This window comes from Sorex fumeus, unplaced genomic scaffold, assembly GCF_029834395.1.
Source record: "Sorex fumeus unplaced genomic scaffold, SorFum_2.1 ptg000101l, whole genome shotgun sequence".
Taxonomy (NCBI): Eukaryota; Metazoa; Chordata; class Mammalia; order Eulipotyphla; family Soricidae; genus Sorex; species Sorex fumeus.
In genome coordinates, this window is record NW_026606158.1 from 415,048 (window position 1) to 434,761 (window position 19,714).

The window sequence follows — 19,714 nt, forward strand, 5'->3', positions numbered from 1 at the left end:
CCACCTCCACCCCCCCACAAAAAAAGATCTGGTTTCCAATGCCTTGGGGATAAGAAGAAAGGGTTTGGGTTTTAAAAGTCTTCCTTGGCTTTTCCTGTCTGTTCCTGGGCTCTCGTGGTCAGGTCAACCAATCTCCAAAGTCACTATTTCACCCCAGAAAAGATTTTACCTCTGTCTTCATAACTGATATTTAAAAATAGCATATGTTACAACAACAATAAAATAATGTAAAAATACCTGAGGATTACTAGTCTGTTCATCACCCAAAAAATAATTAAGCATAAGTGTACTGGGTCAAAGCTAAAGCTTTTCTTCCATTAACGTGTATTATTTTTCAAATGTTTTATAATGTGATTTCAGTTCAGAATGATTTATCTAGCTCAGAAGAACTAAAATCAACAGTTGGGATTATTTTCCTCTTGATCAGTCCATAAAGAGAGCATTGAAGATAGGGAGCCACATAATGTAATCACAGCTAATTCCTGAGAAATTAGGCAAAAGTTAGGAGACTCAAGTTCCCTCTAGTTGTCTATGAAAAGGTTCTCCGATATGGTGTCTTCACTGGAAAATGTTCAATAATTGTTGATTTTCATGAATGAATAAATGAAGAAACAGGCACACTGATTCATATTAAGTGGTAAACTGCTGAAAGCTTCTTTGTTGATCCGTTATAAGAGATGCACAAAAGCAAATTAGCTCTCTCTGTAATCAACAAGGACAACTCTACCACAGAGTCATGGAGAACGTTCCATTCATAAGTAGATCTTCAACATCTCACAAATTGATTGATGAGAATTATAACAAGGGATATTATTCCAGCCCCATTGGCGCCGTATGGAATGAGAATCTAACACAACACAATGTTCATTGTTAACACTGGGTTCATCTTTGTGCCAGAACCTGAAAAAAGAGAACAGGGTAAGTATGTTTCTCAAGCTGACTTTGAAAAGAGACAGTGAAACTAAAGGCTACCATAGAACGTTATGGAGATCAGGTCAGAGACACACAAGTCATTGCTTTCCCACTCCTCGCACATGGCCTATCCATCTGTTGCTGGCATTTCCCCTGAAAATGGAGCTGCCATCCCCCAGAGCTGCCCCATCGCCTTGTGTCAGACACCCTCCCTGCAGACCTGATTCCATGGGCTCCCTTAAGTGATCAAAAATTTTATCCTGGTCATATCGATAGCATAGGCTTTTTTATGTACCATTTTTGGAGAATGAAACTTGTTTACAATATAATTGATTTGATGCTTCTAGAATCTACACAAGGCTGAGTCATCGAGGGCACCCCTGAGAGGGCTGGGTGAGCCTAGTGCCCACTCAAACAGAGTCCCAGCAGCGCACTCCACAATCACCACCATGCTCCTGGCCAAATTCCACTGCTCACGGTGAGCCTCATCCAGAAATGATCACAATCACGATCACGACCATCCTGTTATTCGTCAATTGCCTCAGGCAGGCCCCAGTAACGTCTCCTTCATCCTTGCCCTGAGATTTTTTAAAAAGTGCCATATTCAAGGCTCTTTTAGAGTTAGGAGAATGAGACCCATCATTGTCACTGGTATTTGGCATATTGGGTACACCACGGGGAGTTTGCCAGACTGCCGTGTGGGCAGGCTACATTCGGTAGCCTGCCAGTTTGTCCAAAGTAGGAATGAGATAATAAGATGTCCCAGCTCCCAGAAGCATGCATTTGCAGCTACACACTTCCAGGAGCTGGGTTTTATAGTCTCTGAGTCTTGGTCGTTGATGGGATTACATGGCGCCACGGGGCCAGTTGGTGGGTGTGACCCCTGCCTACTGGAATTTGGAGGATTCATCCAGAAATGAATCAATGGGAAAAGCTCAGGTATGCAGATTTTTGTGACTGAAGTCTCCAGGCTTTCACAAATTTGGGGATTCTCCCCCTCCCCCTGTACTTCTGGAAGCCTGAGAAGTCACACACACATGCCCAAAGCTACCACCCAGTTAAATATTGAACTACAGTTGTATCACCCCATCACAAATTTTGGACTCCCTGAAGCTTTTACGTCTGTGCAACATCTCAAACTCTATTACACTGATAAAGCAAGAGAAGCATACAAATTGGATGGGATGTAATGTAGAAGGCCACCAATCTTGATGAAAAAATAGAAAAAGGAGGCTTTAACTGTATCAACATCTTAGTAATATCTTATACAAGAACTAATGGCTCCATAGTGAGATACAACAATCTTCACCAGATTTCTTCTAGGGAAATATTTATGACCATTCTTTTAGCAAGCTATTGATAGAAAGCAATATACAATAAATTACTGAAGGCCTGCTACGAGGCTGAAGGGTGGTTGGAAAATTAGGAGACAATGATGGAGGAAAAGTGTAACGGTGGTGGGATTGGTGTTGGAATATTAGTGCCTATAAAAAAAATCATCATGAGCAACTTTGTATACCAGAGTGTTTATAGAAAATTTAAGGGAAAAACAACATTTTTTAAAATAAATAAAATTTTATTTCTTAGAATAAATAATAAATAAATGGGGCTGGAGTGATGGCACAGTGGTAGGGCGTTTGCCTTGCATGCAGCCAACATGGCCGACCCAGGTTCGATTCCTCCTCCCCTCTCAGAGAGCCTGGCAAGCTACTGAGAGTATCTCGCCTGCATGGCAAAAACTGGCAAGCTACCCGTGATGTATTTGATATGCCAAACACAGTAACAACAAAAGTCTCCAATGGAGACGTTACTGGGCCCGTGCGAGCAAATCGATGAACAACGGGAGGACAGTGACAGTGACAGAATAAATATCTCGGATTCTACTACCATTATCTAAGGTCATTATATATTATTCTGTTCTTAATCTAAAAAAAACTGAACTAGAGTCTATCCCTATACATTTTACATAGTTCCTATAAGTCTCTAAAGGTATTACTTTACTAAATTGTACTTAAGGATCTAAGAGTTGGGTTTTATTGTTTTTGTTTCTATTTCGCATTTTGGGTCACACATTGCTCAGGGGTTCCTCCTGGCTCTTCACTGAGGAATTACTCCTGTAAGTGCTTAGAGGACCATATGGGTTTCTAGGGATAGATACGGGTTTTGGGGGGAGTGTGTGCAAGGCCAACCTCCTACATGCTGTACTCTTTCTCTGGTCTAACAGTTTTTTGTTTTTTACTAAATAAAAATAAGATACTTTAGGAATCTCAGAATTTGGCTTATTGCTTTAGGGCACCAATTAAATTTTAAGAATGGCTATGATTTTTCTTGACATGAGAATTTTATTATATTGAATATGCAAATTTCATAAGCACATGCTTTCATATCAAATAAACCTGGGTTGGAAGATCATCACTGCCACTACAGGAAACCTTTCTGAGTTATCTGAACTCTTTAAATTCAGTGTCCTCATTTCTACACAGAGAAAGAAAAAAATGATGATCTATAGACTTCTGGTGGTGATTAGTAACAAAATGCAAATGAAAAAATGAAAACTAATGTCTGGAAGTTATGTTTGAGCTCTATTGTTCTAAAACCTGCTATTTGGAGCACCCTAAAGTCCCTACAGTCTGCAGGACTCATGATCCCCTTACCCAATTCAGTACTCACGTGGCACTTTGATTGTATGGTGTCTCATTAACCCATTCCCAGACGTGCTCATTCTTCAGATCTGACAGCCCCAAATAATAATGCTGATTCATTTTCAATTTTTTGATAATAAAGTCCTAGGAAAGAATAGAAGTGAGTGAGAGTTTATGTAGCATTCCACTAGATTTGCATTCTAAAGTCTTAGGAGAAAGAACACCAAAATGAAAGGGTCCATGGAAAGGCAACCAGGGTCCGGCCCAGAAGTCTAGGTCTTCTGTGACTGAACAATACAGGATCAAAGGCATCTCTTGGGAAGATGGTGTTTGTCTTAGGTGTTCAGGCCTCTCTACACAGCCCCACAGACAGGGCAGCTTATAAACAACTGAAATAGTTATGCAGACTGATGTCCCCAGATCAGAGAAACAACATGATCAGGAAAAGAGCCTCGTCCAAGCTGATAGGAATTCGGAGTAGAGTCAATTAGAGAACTGTAGTGCCCAGCACACAGGGCAGAGATTTCTGTCCGTGCTCACATGAATCATCATCTCATACCCACCCCCACTGCATCAGTAGGAGATAGGAGTCTGCAAAGCTCTGGAGGAGAAATTTTTCATACGAATTCTCTTTCCTTTGATGATTTCTTAAGTTATTTCACTTCACCACTATTTCTTTCCTATTTCACTTCCTGGCTTTCCTCAATTATCTTTTACTGCTTGTTTTCTCTCTCTGCTTGTTGTTGTGACAGTTGTTGTCATATTCTTAGTGCTTAAAGTCCATTAGAGCCATGACACCCTACTCCACCAGTAGTTCTCAATTGGCTACAAAGTGCTGGAGGTCAAGCTTAACACTGACACACCAAAAGCAGATCGACTGCCAGTAGATTAACATCTCTGCGAGGAGCAACCTCCAATCATAGGGGCAGAACTAGCCCCCATTGAAACAGCAATGATTTATAAAATGTATGTAGGTTCATACAATTAACTGATAATTCATGTTCAAATATACCCATCTTTACACTCAAATCTTCTTATAATATTCTAAATACCCCAACTGAATTAATGGGGAGGATTTAAATGAAATCTGAAGGTGTAGAATGCAAAGACTTAGATGTCTGATCCCATCTATTTTATCCAAAGCCTTATGCCTTGGCAGCAACACCCCTGACCATGAAAACTTCCTCCCAAGCAGGAGCAGGGAACAGAGCTGGCAGGACCGTGACTCCACCATTGACTGGAAAGTACCTGCTCCTCCTTGCTGTCGACCACCAGCAGATGCGCCCGCATCTCTGCACAGTGCTTCTCACTGTCAGTCCAATTTCTTATCTCAGAAGAAATAAAGTAGCAACTTGAATCAAATGACTTCCAATTCTTCGGGCAGCAGCTCCAAGATTTCCCTGTGTTGATAATTTAGTCATATTAGTACAATATAAGACAAGTGATGTTTTTATTGTTTTGGGATCACACCCAGCAGTGTTCAGGGGCTACTCCTGTTTCTGTTTCTGTGCTCAGGAGTGCACCTTGGTGGTCCTTAGGGGATCATACTTGGGGTCAGAAATGAAACTATGGTTGACCACATACAAGTCAAGTGCCATAACCACTGTACTCTGGTCCAAGGCAAGTAATTTTAAAGTCAGTGTATTGTTAAATTTAAAGTGAAAGATATCTTATGGTATCACAGTACCCATTCACCGAAGAGTAAGCAGGGTCTGTATCCATCATACATTGTGTAGGTGAAACCCACCTGCATCAGGCAGTACCAAACATTTCCTGATTTCCATGTCTGTGTGCAGTCAGTAAAGGTAGTTAGAACCAAAATATTTTTAAAAGACACAGACTTGGCAGCTAGGGAGATAGTACAGTAAGTAGGGTGCCTGCCTGTACATAGAAGACACAGATTCAGTGCTCAATATCACAAATGGCCTTCCGAGCCCCACCAGGAGCGATCCTAGAGTGTAGTGACAGGAATAACCCTGAGAACCACAGACTGTGCAAAGGGGAAAAAACATAAAAAAAAATTCAGACTCTCAGAAGAAAATGCAAAAATGTCCCATTTTCAGTGGAAAATTACTCTTTATGTCAATAACTATTAAATTCTCAAAATTGCTATGGCTATATTGTGTTCCCTTAAAACACAGATGCTAAAACTGTGATCCTTGATGTGACTGTTTGGAGGCAGTGCCTTTAGAAGATAAGTTTGATTAAATAGAGTCAGAACAATGGGGCCTTTTAGCCCAATAAAACTTTGATGTTTCAAAAAGAGAAACATACATCAAAAATGTTTCTCCTGGGGGCTGGAGCAATAGCACAGTGGGTAGGGCATTTGCCTTGCACGCAGCCAACATGGCCGATACAGGTTAGATTCCCAGCATCCCATATGATCCCCCGAGCACTGCCAGGAGTGATTCCTGAGTGCATGAGCCAGGAGTAACCCCTGAGCATCGCCGGGTGTGACCCCCAAAAAAGCAAAAAAAAATGTTTCTCCCTCTGTTTCCTACCCTCTCTCCCTCTTTTTCTCCCTCACCCACTCTACCTCCTCTCTATTTCTCTCTTCCTTCATCTCTTTTTCCTCTCTCTCCTCCTTCCTCTCACCTCCTTTCCCTCTATGCCTTTGTCTCTCCTCTTTTTCCTCTCTCCCTCCCTCCTGCTCCCCTCTCCCCACTTATGGAAAGATGAGAAGTCATCTGTGGACAATGGCATTGTGTTGTCATTTGGGTATCTTCCAAAGTAGAGGAAACTGAAACAAAACAGAATATCAGAATCTTCAACTCTATCCACTAACTATGGTGTGTATTCTCTAAGAAACCATTTGAATGCATGAAATATTTGTATCTTCTTAAAGCACATGGTCCAGAGCGATAGCACAGCAGTAGGGCGTTTGCCTTGTGCACAGCCGGCCCGATCAAGACCGGTTCGATTCCTCTGCCCCTCTTGGAGAGCCCGGCAAGCTACCAAGAGTATCAATATGCCTAACACAGTAACAACAAGTCTCAGAATGGAGATGTTGCTGGACCCACTTGAGCAAATCGATGAACAACGAGAGGACAGTACTTGTTTGTTTTAAAACACAACAGAATTTGATCTCTCTTGAGTAAGTCAGTTTTAACAGATATTAGGGGGAAATTAGAGTGAATATAAAGTACAGAGAGAAGTGAAGACTAAAGAAATCCAATGGAGGTATAGTACAATGGGCAGGCACTTGCCTTACATGTGGTTAACTCAGATTTTACACCTGACACCCTATAATATACTCAGAACACCACCAAGGGGTGATTCCTAAATGCAGCACCAGGGTTAAGATCTGAGCACTGCCAGGTTTAGCAATAGAGAGAGAAAATCCAAAAGCTATGCAATCACTTTTTCACAGATTAATTAAAAATATGCACACAAAATAATTGAGGCCTGATATAGACGCACACTTAAAACTATTATGACACAGCTCTTAAACATGCTTTACCCATGGATTTTACTGGAACTATTGATATGTTTGGGAAATCTACACTGGTGAAGGTATGGGTGTTGAAACATTATATGATGAAACCCAGTCATGAACAACTTTGCAACTGTTTATTTCACAGTGATTTAATTAAATCTTTTTTTAAAATGAAAAACATAGTGTGACTTCCAAGATTAGACGAGATCAGATCAGAGATCAGCTCTTGCCTCTTGGAGAGCCTGGCAAGCTGCCGAGAGTATCCCGCCTGCGTGGCAGAGCCTGGCAAGCTACCCGTGGCATATTCAGTATACCAAAAACAGTAACAAAAACGAGTCTCATTCCCCTGACCCTTAAAGAGTCTCCAATATGGCAGCGTTGGGAAGGACGAGTAAGGAAATGCTGCTTAAATCTCAGGGCTGCAATGAATGGAGACGTTACTGATGCCCGCTTGAGCAAATCGATGAACAATGGGATGACAGTGATGACGGTGATGACATGGTATGACAGTGGAAGCAGGACAGTGGAAACAAGGGTCAGGAGGAACGGTCCATGGCTGGAAACTTGCCTCAACGGGGTAGGGTGTAGTTTAGTAGAGTCCACAACTCAATTATATGCATATTTGTTCTTACCTAGTTTGGTCAGAAACTTACATAAATATAAGAATATTAGTTCCATATTCATAATAATTATTATAATTAGTAATAATTATATTACATTGGTTCTACAAGCATAGTTATGAGTTCCACTAGTATAGTCAACAATTCAATTCTATGTATATTAGTTCTTACCGTTCAGGGTCAACTTTTCTTTCTTACAGTCCAACTCTGTGTGAGTCAATTCTTGTGTAAACTTTTCCTCTTGAACAAGGTTAGAATATTTTTGGAAAAAAACTAGGAAGAGAATAACACCGTTCATTTTCCTGGTACTGCTTAGGCTTTTATTATTATTATTATTTATTTTTTAATTTCTATTAGTGAAACACCATGAGGTACAGTTGTAGACTTACAAATTTTTGTGCTTGGGTTTCAATTATACAATGATCAAATACCCATCCTTCCACCAGTGCCCATTTTCCACCACCACGGGTTCCAATAACCCTCCCACCCCCACCCCTCCCATCCCGCTCTGCCTCTGTGGCAGGGCATTCCCTTTTGTTCTCTCTCTGTTACTTTCTTGAATGAAATCCATAATACACAATTGCTCCAGTAGAAGGACACTAACTGTGGAAAAAATACCTCATTGCCCAGCATTCAACACACTCTAATCCTACAGATGTTGAAACCACAGGTTTGTTTTCAGAATGGGATGAAAGATGTTATGAAAATTCTTGTATTGTGAGGCCCAAAAGCAGGCTACTCAGCAGCCATGACAAGATGCAGCTAACATTAAGTCTCAGCTAGACCTCAGTTTCTGTTCAGGACTTGCAGTTTCTGAAAAACTCCCAATTGAGTAATTCACCTAGATAAGAAACTGGGCAGTTGGATCTGGCCAGTCATGAGGGATCGCTGCACCCTTCTTGGAAAGAACTTCAAACCATTACTGGTACCTGCTGTCCAATTGCTGACCACTGTTGTAATAGGGCAATGCTAAAAATAGACCAGTATATAATCTGCTTTTTGTCTGAACCCTATGTAAACTGCTTGTGATTTGGAGTCAGGGTACTTGTCAAGACTCCACTGTACTGCTGGAGCGATAGCACAGCGGGTAGGGCGTTTGCCTTACAAGCGGCCAACATGGCCGACCCAAGTTCGATTCCTCTGCCCCTCTCGGAGAGCCCGGCAAGCTACCGAGAGTATTCGATATGCCAGACACAGTAACAACAAAGTCTCCAATGGAGACGTTACTGGGCCCGCTCGAGCAAATTGACGATCAACGGGAGGGCCTTTACCTTTACATTTACCACTGTATTGGATGAGACTTGAACCCTAGCTCGGGCTAGCACTGGCTCGAGCTAGTAATAAAGTTCCTTTGCTTTTGCATTATTGTGTGTGGAACTGGGTCTCTCCGCAATTGGGGATCTGCAACTAGAAACAACAGTATTGAGATTTAAAGGTAATTATCCATCCTCACCTTCAACAATAACTGGGTGATACATATGTAAATGCTAAACCTTTGAGAAGGAAAAGGTGAGAAATGGTAAAACATATGTGTCTGAGGATTATGTCCTTGGGGAAGAAAACCATCAATTCTGAGGTCTGGGTTACATATAGAAAGGGAAAAAAATTTTTTTTAAATCTAACAAGGAGGGAAGAGCATTTGTTTCTTCATCCTTTTCTCTTTCGTTTATCCCAACTGTCACTCCTCTGCACAACAGTACACTCAAGTCTCTCACTTTTTTTTTTGCATTTTGGGTCACACCCAGTGATACTCAGGGGTTACTCCTGGCTCTGCACTGAGGAAGCACTCCTGGTAGTGCTGGGGGACCTTAAGGGATGCTGGGGATGGAACCTGGGTTAGCTGCATGCAAGGCAAACGCCCTACCCGCTGTACTATCTCTCTGGCCCCAACTCTCTCACATCTTAAGATAAATCTATTTCCCTCTCTAAATGGAAAAATTTCTCTTTTTCTTCCTTACCTTCCATGAGCTCCCTGACCAACCAATGCTAACTTCCACTTCAACCACTGCACTCTTGCAATGTCCCAACCACACCCAAGGAACTCTTCTAACAGCTCTTTTCTTGGAACTCTTGCAATTCTTCTTTGGAATATAAAGTTGTTCACAATAATTTATTACATTCACTATTCCAACACCAATCCCCCACCATTACACCTTCCCACCATCATTATTTCAAATTTTCCTAACCACCACCCAAGCCTGCCCCAAGAGCAGAACTGGAATATTTTATTTTGCATTGATTCTTATGTATAATTCCATAAAAATGATCTCAAATAGTTTCTTTAGAAAAAATCTGTGAAGATTGTTATATCTCACCATGAAGCCGTTAAGCCCTTGTAGAAGAGATAACTCACATGTTGTTTCAGGTTGAGCCTTGTGTGCTTTTACGTGCGTTTGTTTTGATTTGTTTTGTTTTGTTTTATCGAGATTGGTTGCTTTCTATTTTATAGTCATCTAATTTGGTGTGCTAATCCTGGTACAGCAATGGTATAGAGTATGAGCCCATTTTCAGCCCATTTGTGGCCACACACTCCAGGAATTCTAAAATTTTAAAGAGGGTTATACAACTAGAGTTAAATTTTTAAGTGAGTTGGACCTTTGGGGTCCGAAGGCATCTCTACAGCTAGCTGATGATCTCTTCTGAAATTTATCTGTGAATTTCTGGATCATGGCCGTTAGTGAGTTCCTGTGGCACCAGAGGCAGTTCTTGGGCATGACTGCCAGGCTCCCAAAGAACAGGGAGATGGGGGGCGGTCACCCATTTCCGACTCTGTGAGAGCCTGGATATTTTGGACCTCTGCAATTCTTGAACTCAGTTCTTTTCACTTCATTCTTGGGACACCACTGTTTTCTGGTTTTGTCCCTCCTTTCTTTCTGATGCTTCTTAATTTCAATAGACTTGTCACCTCTTTGAAAAGTCTAATATTCCTCACAATTCTTGCGATGCTTCTTTAATTACTTTACACTCCTCTTTATTGATCCTTCTTTCACTTGTAAATTTCTTATGCCCCTTTTCATTGAAAAGCCTCTCCATGAGTGAGAGCATGAGTATCCACGGTTTCCTCTGTCATATGGAATAATTCCAAAATCTAGACTTCTTTATCAAACTCTGTCCAATATATCTCCCACTAGACAGGTCCACATGAGGTTCAAGTGTCGACAAAAATCAATGTACCACAAACTTAAATCACCACCCTCACTCATAAACCTGCTACCTGTGAATATTTCCATTATTGAGTTATCAGGAAAAAATACCTGAGCTATGCAGTGGATAGACTGTCCCTTGAGTCCCACCAGAGTGATCCCTGAGCACAGAGTGAGGAGTAAGCCCTAAACACTTCTGGATGTAGCCCCAAGTTTTTTTTTTAAATTCTGAAGCCAAAGATATGCATGTTGCAGATAGCAGGATATGGATATATACCTCTTTGCAACTGATTATTACAACATATACATATAATAGGGCACAAAGAAATAAGGTAAAAATTCAATAGAAAACTCTGCCTGAAATATTTTTTTTTCTCGTTTCCTTTTCTGCTTGGTCATCCCAGACTATGTGATTGTACTTTAAAAGACCTGAACAACACTATTAAGGAATAGACATTTATCCTCATTTCCCCACGAGTCTAATGTACATAGTGATGCCCTATGGTTGCACTTTAAAATACAAATGTGTGCACATACATATATACTTTACTTTCCCCAAACAAAGTTGGTGTCATTATTTCACAGAAGAGTAACTAAATTCAAATAAAGCACCGTGTTTCCAATGGATGCCTGTTTTTTCTGTTTCCCCTAGAGACAGAACCTAAGCTCTTCTGGTTAAATCCATTGTTAAATTATCAGTGTCTAAAGAATGCTATCTCTTCAGGTAAGAGAGATATTCCTTCCTGATTCTATTAGCTACTTACTAATAGAGGCGATTAAAAATGAGATTGTCAGCAGCAGAAGAATCAACAATACGGCAAGTAGTAGTTTGAGGCAACCAGTGTTACTTTGGGTAGGGCTGGTCTCCTCTTTGGTAGCTGCAAGAGAAACCAAATTAGGTTCAGCAGTAATACAGTCAGGCCAGTCCTTCCTCTTCTCCCTTTTCATTATTGGCATGTTAATACAGACAATATGACATTTAAAAGAAAAGTAACTAACAGCACTCATAGTAGAAACCTAGGGAAACATGTAAGAGCATGAGTTCCTACCATTAAGGATTACTGTTTTTAATATTTTGATATGAAAATAATTTAATATAAAGTCTATAATCATATATTATAATATATTAATGTGTTATAACTTGAATATTTAATATTTAATTATTAAATATTTTAATAGCAACATTTTACATAATATCTGTATCACCATATATTATGTGACAAGCTACTATTTTTAACATGTGCTATGTAATTCTTAGTTTTCACTGATTTACAATATTATGGAATTTCCGGAGGGTTGTTTTCACATTCCTATATGTATATGTCTTATCATACCTACCACCAAAGTTCTATTGCCATTAAAGAAACTTTCCTCCCACCTTTGTAATTAATAGAGATTCCAACAAAACTCTTCTAAGAGTTAGTTTTATTGCTTTTTGTATTTATTTATTTATTTATTGGACCTAGGGTTTTTATTTTGTTGTTGTTGCACTCTCATATTCTTTTTTCTTTATATAATACTGTGAACTCATGAGTCTACATTCAATACATTTTTTTTATGTAGGAGTACTGCTATTTATTCAGCCACTGATTAGACTGATTAAATTGGGCATGAACTCCACCTTACCTTTTTTTTCATGTTTTTATAATTTTATTTATTGAATCACCATGAGAGCAGTTACAAAGCTTTCAGGTTTAAATCTCAGTCATACAATGAAACACCAGTACCTTCACCAGTGCCCATTCTCCAGCACCAAAAACCCCAGTATACCCCCATCTCACACGAATGATAAATTCCGAAAATTTATTCTTTGCTCTGTGCTCAGGGATCACTCATTGTGGTGTTTGGGGGACCATATGGGAGACCAAGGATCAAACACCCGTACCTTCACCAGTGCCCATTCTCCACCACCAAAAACCCTAGTATACCCTCATCCCACAACCTCCTCCTAACTGTGGGGCAGATGATTTCCACATTACTCTCTCTCTACTTTGATTACATTCAATATTTTGACACCAGACCCACAATCATTATTTGGGATTTTACCCCAATACTCAGATCTGCCAAAAAGGCAACAGTAGACAATTTATTTTCTATTGCTGGTTATGAATAACATATGACGTCACGCAGCTGCAGTAGTGGCTGTGCGATTTTGAAATTCCGAAATTTTAACACTTAAATCTGGAGGGATTTCTTGCCAAAACCTGCTGGGTTCTAAGATTTGTTCCTGAGTCTCTGAAATCATACACCTTAAGCAGCTTGACCAGGAGCCAGAGAGGCCGTTCATGGGCAGTGACTCGAGGTCTTGTTGGGACGGGGAGGAAAGTGCCGGCTCCACCCCCATCCTGTGAGGCACCAAGTGTCTTGTCACTGAAGGCCCAAACCTGACTGTCCAGTGGACTCTAGAGGATGGCGGCCACTGGGCTGCCAGGGGGAACAGGCCAAGGCACAAAACCTATACCCACCTGGGGTGGCCCAGTGCCGGTAACCTATAGCAGGGGCCGGATTCATTTCTGCTAAAAGCTCCTGGGTTACAAGATTTGTTTGAGTCTCTGTGATCATGGACATTAAGTGGCTTGATCAGGAGCCAGAGAGGCCGTTCATGGGCGGTGACTCGGGGTCTCGTTGTGACGGGGAGAAAAGGGGCCAACTCCAAACCCCATCCTGTGAGGCCCCCTGTGTCTCATCACTGCAGGCCCAAACCTGACTGTCCAATGACCTCTAGAAGATGGTGGCCACCGAGCCACCTGGGGGAGCAGGAGGAGGGACAGCACCCTTTCCCCCACTGGGGTGGCCTGGCGACAGTAACCTACTGCGGGGTCTGGAAGCATTTCTGCCAAAAGCTGCTGGGTTCCGAGATTTGTTTCTGAGTCTCTGGGATCATAGCCGTTAAGCAGCTTGATCAGGAGCCATAGAGGACGTTTGTAGGCGGAGACTCGAGGTCTCGTTGGAACAGGGAGGAAAGGGTCGGCTCCACCCCCATCCCGTGTGGCCCCGCGTGTCTCATCACTGTGGGTCTAAACCTGACTGTCCAGTGGCCTCTGCAGGATGATGGCCACCGGTCCGCTGGGGGCAACAGGCCAAGGCATGAAACCTATTCCCACCTTGGGTGGCCCAACACCGGTAACCTACTGCAGGGACCAGACACATTTCTGCCAAAATGCATTGGGTTTTGAGATTTGTTTCTAAGTCTCTGGGATCATGGCCATTAAGCAGTTTGATCAGGAACCAGAGAGGCCATGCCTCCAATTGTATAGCTGAGCCGGAGGTGGTTTGTGGTTGAGTCACCCAAATACCTAACTTTTGGCAAGCTACCGAGAGTATTTGATATGCCAGACACAGTAACAACAAAGTCTCCAATGGAGACGTTACTGGGCCCGCTCGAGCAAATCGATGATCAACGGGAGGGCCTTTACTTTACTTTACTTTACTTTCTTGGTAAACTTTGCCCCAAGTTTTTGGGGTCTGACCAAAGGCACAGCAGCAATTTTGGAGTATCTGGAAGTATGAAGGTGCCATCAGGCTGCTGATGCACTAGCCTCACAGGTACAGATTGACCTGCTGGCGGCACCATACCCCCTTGGGCCTAGAGTTTTGTCCCTTTCTTTCTCTGTGTGTTGGTTGTTGTGACAAGAAATGCCTACCTAGTTGCAATGCTACACACTTTTGTGGTGGTGCTCACCAGAGGTTTCACATGTGGTTGAAGAGCTGGAACACACTTGGTGGTGGGGCACAGACTCTTCTCTGGCACCATGAATCATGTACAGTGATGCTGCCAGAATCATACTTGGCATGTGGAGCAGCGATGGGGTTGAACTCTTGACCTCATGCTTTTAGGATAAGAACTCTACCACTGAATTAGCCCCAGGAACACTTCTGTTGGGTTTTGTAAATTCATTTGCTTTAGTGATTTATATTCCACATATAAGTACAATGATCTAGTAAATGTATTTCATTTCCTCATTTCACTTAGCATACACACCTTAAGTTCCATCCATTTTGTTTGAAAAATCAGGATTTTATCATTTTAAGCAAAAATTTGTGTTGAGTTCATATACCACAATTTCATTATCCAGCCATCTCTTGATGACCATGTATGTTGATTCCATGTTTTGGCTAATGTGAATAATGCATTTGTGAACATAGAGGTAAACATTTTCTTTTCTCTGACTGTTTTGCTGTTTTGCACATAAATGACTAGGAAAGTTATCATGGATCATATAAAATTTTTATGTTTATTTTTCTTAAAACTCTCCATAGCATTTTCTACAGGGTACACCAATTTAATTTTCACCAAAAGTATGTCAGAGTTCCTTTTCCCCAATATTCTTGCCAACACTGTTTCCAATATTTTTAACATAGACTGTTATCATTGGTGTGAGGTGATGTTTCATTGTAGTTCTGATTTTAGTGTGCCCTTCATAAGTGACACTAAACACTTTTGCATGTATTCATAGGACAATTTTGTGTCTTTTTTGGAACACAGACTGGAGCAATAGCACAGGAGGTAGGGCGTTTGCCTTGCACACGTCCAACCCGGGTTCAATTCTTTTGCCCTTCTTAGAGAGTCCGGCAAGCTACGGAGAGTATCTCGCCCATATGGCAAAACCTGGCAAGCTCCCCGTGATGTATTTGATATGTCAAAAACAGTAACAGAATGTCTCACAATTTGTTGTGAGACATTACTGGTGGTCACTCAAGAAAATTGATGAACAATGGGAGGATAGTGCAGTGCAGTGTCTATTCAAATGTTTTGTCCACTTTTTGGCTGTCTTGCTTGCTATTTTGGTGTTGAATTGTGGGAGTTTTTTTTTCTATGTTTTTTGGATATTAACCCTTATCAAACACAATATTTGTAAACATTTATCCAGGTTTTATATCGATGTTTTGATTTATGGGATGATTTATTTATGATTTACTGGACAAAAACTTTTTAGTTTGATGCAGTCCTATTTGTGTATTCTGATTTTGTTTCCTTTTTCTTTTCTTTTATTTTTTTGATATTGTTTCCTTTACCAATAGGGTTGAGTTCCTTGTTAGAGCTCTAAAGATTAGGTCCTGGAGTATTTAAATTCGTTTCTTTCAATGTAGTTTATGGCTTCAAGTCTAATATCCAAACTTTAATGCATTTTGCCTTTTGAGTTAATTTTTGATTATGTTGTTAAGTCATTATCTAGTTTTATGTTTTATGTTTTTTCAGTTGTTTTTCTGCCACCTTGTTCAAGAGGCTTTACTTTATTGTATGGTCTTTGTTCTTTTACCATAAAGTTTATATCTCTGTATATGTGAACTTATTTATGGGTCTGGAGATTTCAGTCACAAAAAAATACATACCAGAATTGTCAATAGATTACGTCTCAATGAGGTCTGTCCTGAGACAGCACAGTCAGGCCCAGATATGGCGGTGATTTTGGATTGTGGGAGCAAGTAGCTGACAGGGCTCTACTTGTGTGGGTTCAGGCCAACCAGCCACCCTCCAATGAACCCCGTCTGTTCAGCCCTGAGCAGGTCTGACCTTAACTGTGGCTTTTGATTTCTTCTGAGATTTAATTATGGGTCTCTGAAGCAAGGCTGGTAGAAGAGCTGACGGTAGCACTGGAGTTGGTTTGTGGGGGTAACTGCCAGTGCTTCCATGATTACTGAAATGTCTGGGGAGGGAATCCACCCCCCCACTAAGAGAAAGCTTGGAAATTTCAGCATGATCAATTTTTGTACCAGCAGCTTTTCTTCAATACTCTCTTTTCTATTTGCATAGTATTTCAGCTTATAGGCAAATAGTTATCTGGATTTTTATTCCTTCAAACTTTTATCTGCCCTTAAGTAATGCCATAGCAGTTAAGTCTTTGAGTCAACCCTTGTAGTAAAATATATTAAAAAGTTCCTGAACATGCAATGACCTAAACTTACTTCAAGACCAACCACATAATGAAGTTGAAGTCTTTCTCGCAGCTTGCCCCCACATTGCATTCCCCAGGAGAAGAGTTCTCAAGTAGATAAGATTTTTAAGCCCTGTTACAAACTAATATTAGCTCAATGAAAGAAACTATTTGGCTGGAGAAATAAGTCAAAGGACTGAGTGCATGCCTTACATGTTGGAGACCCCTATTGCCTTCCTACCAACACATGATCCCCTAAACAACACTGGGAGAGACCCTCAATAATGGACCTAGGAGGAGCTTATGAGTGGCTCTGAGATGGCCCCCAAGCACAAAAGAAATCATTTTTCTGGAAGTTGTAGTATATTCCACAGTATAAGGAGAAACCCCATCAGTAACATATAATATGATTTTGATTTTACAAAAGAAATTCTTACATTTACTTACATCTGGAGTTAAATGCACTAACATCTAAATTACTATTATCTCTGAAATGATAAGAATAAAGAAATTTAAATATTATTTTTTCTATAATGAATACTTCAACATCTGGTAAAGTTTATATACAGTTTGTGAAGAAGAAATTTTCCTGAGAATTCTTCATATTTCCACAGTTTTGGAAAACATGAACAATTATGACCACACACACAGTGTTTCTTAGTTTCTTATATTATATATGATTTTTTCTCTGTGTTTTCCTCTCTATGCAAGATATATTACATGCTACTCAAATCACCTTGCTCCACTTCCCAAAACTATATTTAATCCATCTTGGAAACTGGTATGAAATGAAATTTCTGTGTGGGGTCATAAAAACAGTACAGCAGATAAGGTGCTCACTTTGCACACAGCTAACCTGGTTTTGAACCCGGGCACCCCAGATGGTCCCTTGTGTCCTGTCTAGGGCTTTGATTTTTGAGTCACAGACAGGAATAAGTCCCAAACATTTTCTCATGTGCCCCACACCACCAAGAAAAGAATTTTCTGATGGCAGAGCCATTTCCTTTGAGAAGTAATAAACTGTCCTTGAAGACTTTCTAGTCTTTAACCTGCAGAGGTCTTTTGTTATCCCTGAGTACACAACTTTCATATGGACACACACAGTCCCTGAAAACCTCTTCCTCTCTAATCAAGGAATAGAGTCCATTCATTCATTCTTCAAAAATTCTGCATCTGGGCCAGTGATTACAAGAGCTGAACACCGATCTCTTGACTGTAGACTCACTCAACCCAACAAGTCAGAACAAAGCTCAACTTAACAGCACTCCCCTTAGCATGACTGGAGTGGGGGTGAGGGTTAGTTCTCACATTTCACTTTTGGGGTAGTCACACATCTTCCTGCTTCTTATTAGACAGGTCAAACTACTAACAACCCACATTTCCCAACTGCACTCAGTAGAAAAATTAGCAACTAATGTCACCTATGTTTCGCTGACACTCTTCCTTCTCCAACCTTCATCTCATTATGAACTTGCAGAAAATGTTTCTTACCTGCAGGTGCCTGTGATGGGGTGTCCGAGGACTGGGCTCCGTTTTTGAATCTCACTTCAGCGTAGGTGATCTCTGTGGTCATATTGAGGAGAGACGCGCTGCTCTCTTCACACCAGCCTTCCCATCACTCTGAGAACAACTTAGAGCAGCTCTGCAGGAGCACCGAGGTCCCACTAATCACACAGGCTCAGAGGAATCGCATGAGAACTAAAACCTTCAGCCAGAGGTTTGAACCCCAAGACAAACACAGCAAAAGTCATAGCTCTTAAACTCAGAAGAAAAATGTAATAAAAATAGGAACTTGGAAACCAAGTAGAAGGTATGGGAAGGAAAAGAAAAGAGGAACTTTTTTTTTTTAAGTCACGAATTTATTTCCCACCATTACACAAGTTGCTGCTCTGGCACTGGTGAAGATGGGGGGCAGTGACAAGTGGGGTGTCCCCAGCTGCCCTGACCAAACTTGGGGGACACAGGCTGTCCACTGTGGGGACCCTCCAGTTGCCGTCCTGGAGGTGGAGGATGGCACCAGGTCCCACCATGGAGCTCCCACAGTCCACAGTGTCTAGGCTGACCTGAGGAGACACAGAAACTGGACATCAGCGCGTCCCTCCAGTAGCCCTGGCACAGGGCCGCTGCGAGGTCTCTACAGAGGGGCAGCGCTTGGGAGGCACGGGGGGGGGGGGGGGGGGGGAACACCTGCCTGGTTAGAGGCAGGACGGGCACTGTTTTGTACCCACTGAGGACTCTGAAGACCATCTGACTAAAATCGGGATTGGGGTCCGAGGCCAAAGGGAAGCAGAAGAATCAAGAAGTCCCAGCCACTTTCTTTTCTAGTGGGCAGCCCCGAGGGAGTGACTTCCAGTGGACCTGGGCCTTCTTGGCCTCCGGGGTCACCCCTGCCGCTAGACCTGGCTGGCACCAGGCACCCGACTACGCATCTGGCTGTACCTCTGCTCCAGACACTCTTGCGTCTGCAGCTGCAACTGCTGGGCAAGCTGCTGACCCGCCTGAGGAGGGAGCCCAGGTTCTGCTTGGGGATGGGGTGAGGGTTCCCAGGGCGTGTCCGCTTGAGATGACGCAATATTTGCTGCTGACATGGAGGTTGTTCATGAGGTTGAATGTCATGAGAAAAGAAAAGAGGAACCAAGAAATGTTCCCTGTGAATCACCTTCAGGAACTGGCATTTTAAAACTGAAGACCTGCATGCACAATAAAAATATGACCAGAGATTCAAATCAATATTAAAGTATAAAATCATATTACACTGGGCTGGAGTGACAGCACAGCGGGTAGAATGTTTGCCTTGTACACGGCTGACCTGGGTTCCATTCCCAGCATCCTATAGGGTCCCATGAGCACCGCCAGGAGTAATTCCTGAGTGCAGAGCCAAAAGTAACTCCTGTGCATTGCCACGTGTGACCCAACAAGCAAAACTTAAATAAATAAATAAAATAATATCATATTACACTAGAGGAATGCATAGATAAATCAAGAAGAATAAAACACTTCTGAAGTATTCCATATATTTACAATTATAATTCACATTAATAATTGTTTTATTGGATGGATGAAAATTGTTGTGCTTTGCTAGTCA

At 41.6% G+C, this 19,714-nt stretch overlaps 1 protein-coding gene across 1 annotated transcript; it reads right to left on the bottom strand.

Moving 5' to 3' along the window:
* Positions 1–752: 752 nt before the first annotated feature.
* On the bottom strand, positions 753–19,217 carry LOC130042521 (C-type lectin domain family 4 member A-like). The gene is made up of 8 exons (XM_056134703.1): positions 19,047–19,217; positions 18,581–18,692; positions 18,121–18,237; positions 11,518–11,631; positions 7,782–7,883; positions 4,803–4,954; positions 3,583–3,698; positions 753–900 (listed from the first exon to the last, which is right to left on the bottom strand). The coding sequence occupies exons 1-8, from the start codon at positions 19,215–19,217 to the stop codon at positions 753–755; spliced, it is 1,032 nt and encodes a 343-aa protein (XP_055990678.1).
* Positions 19,218–19,714: the final 497 nt, after the last annotated feature.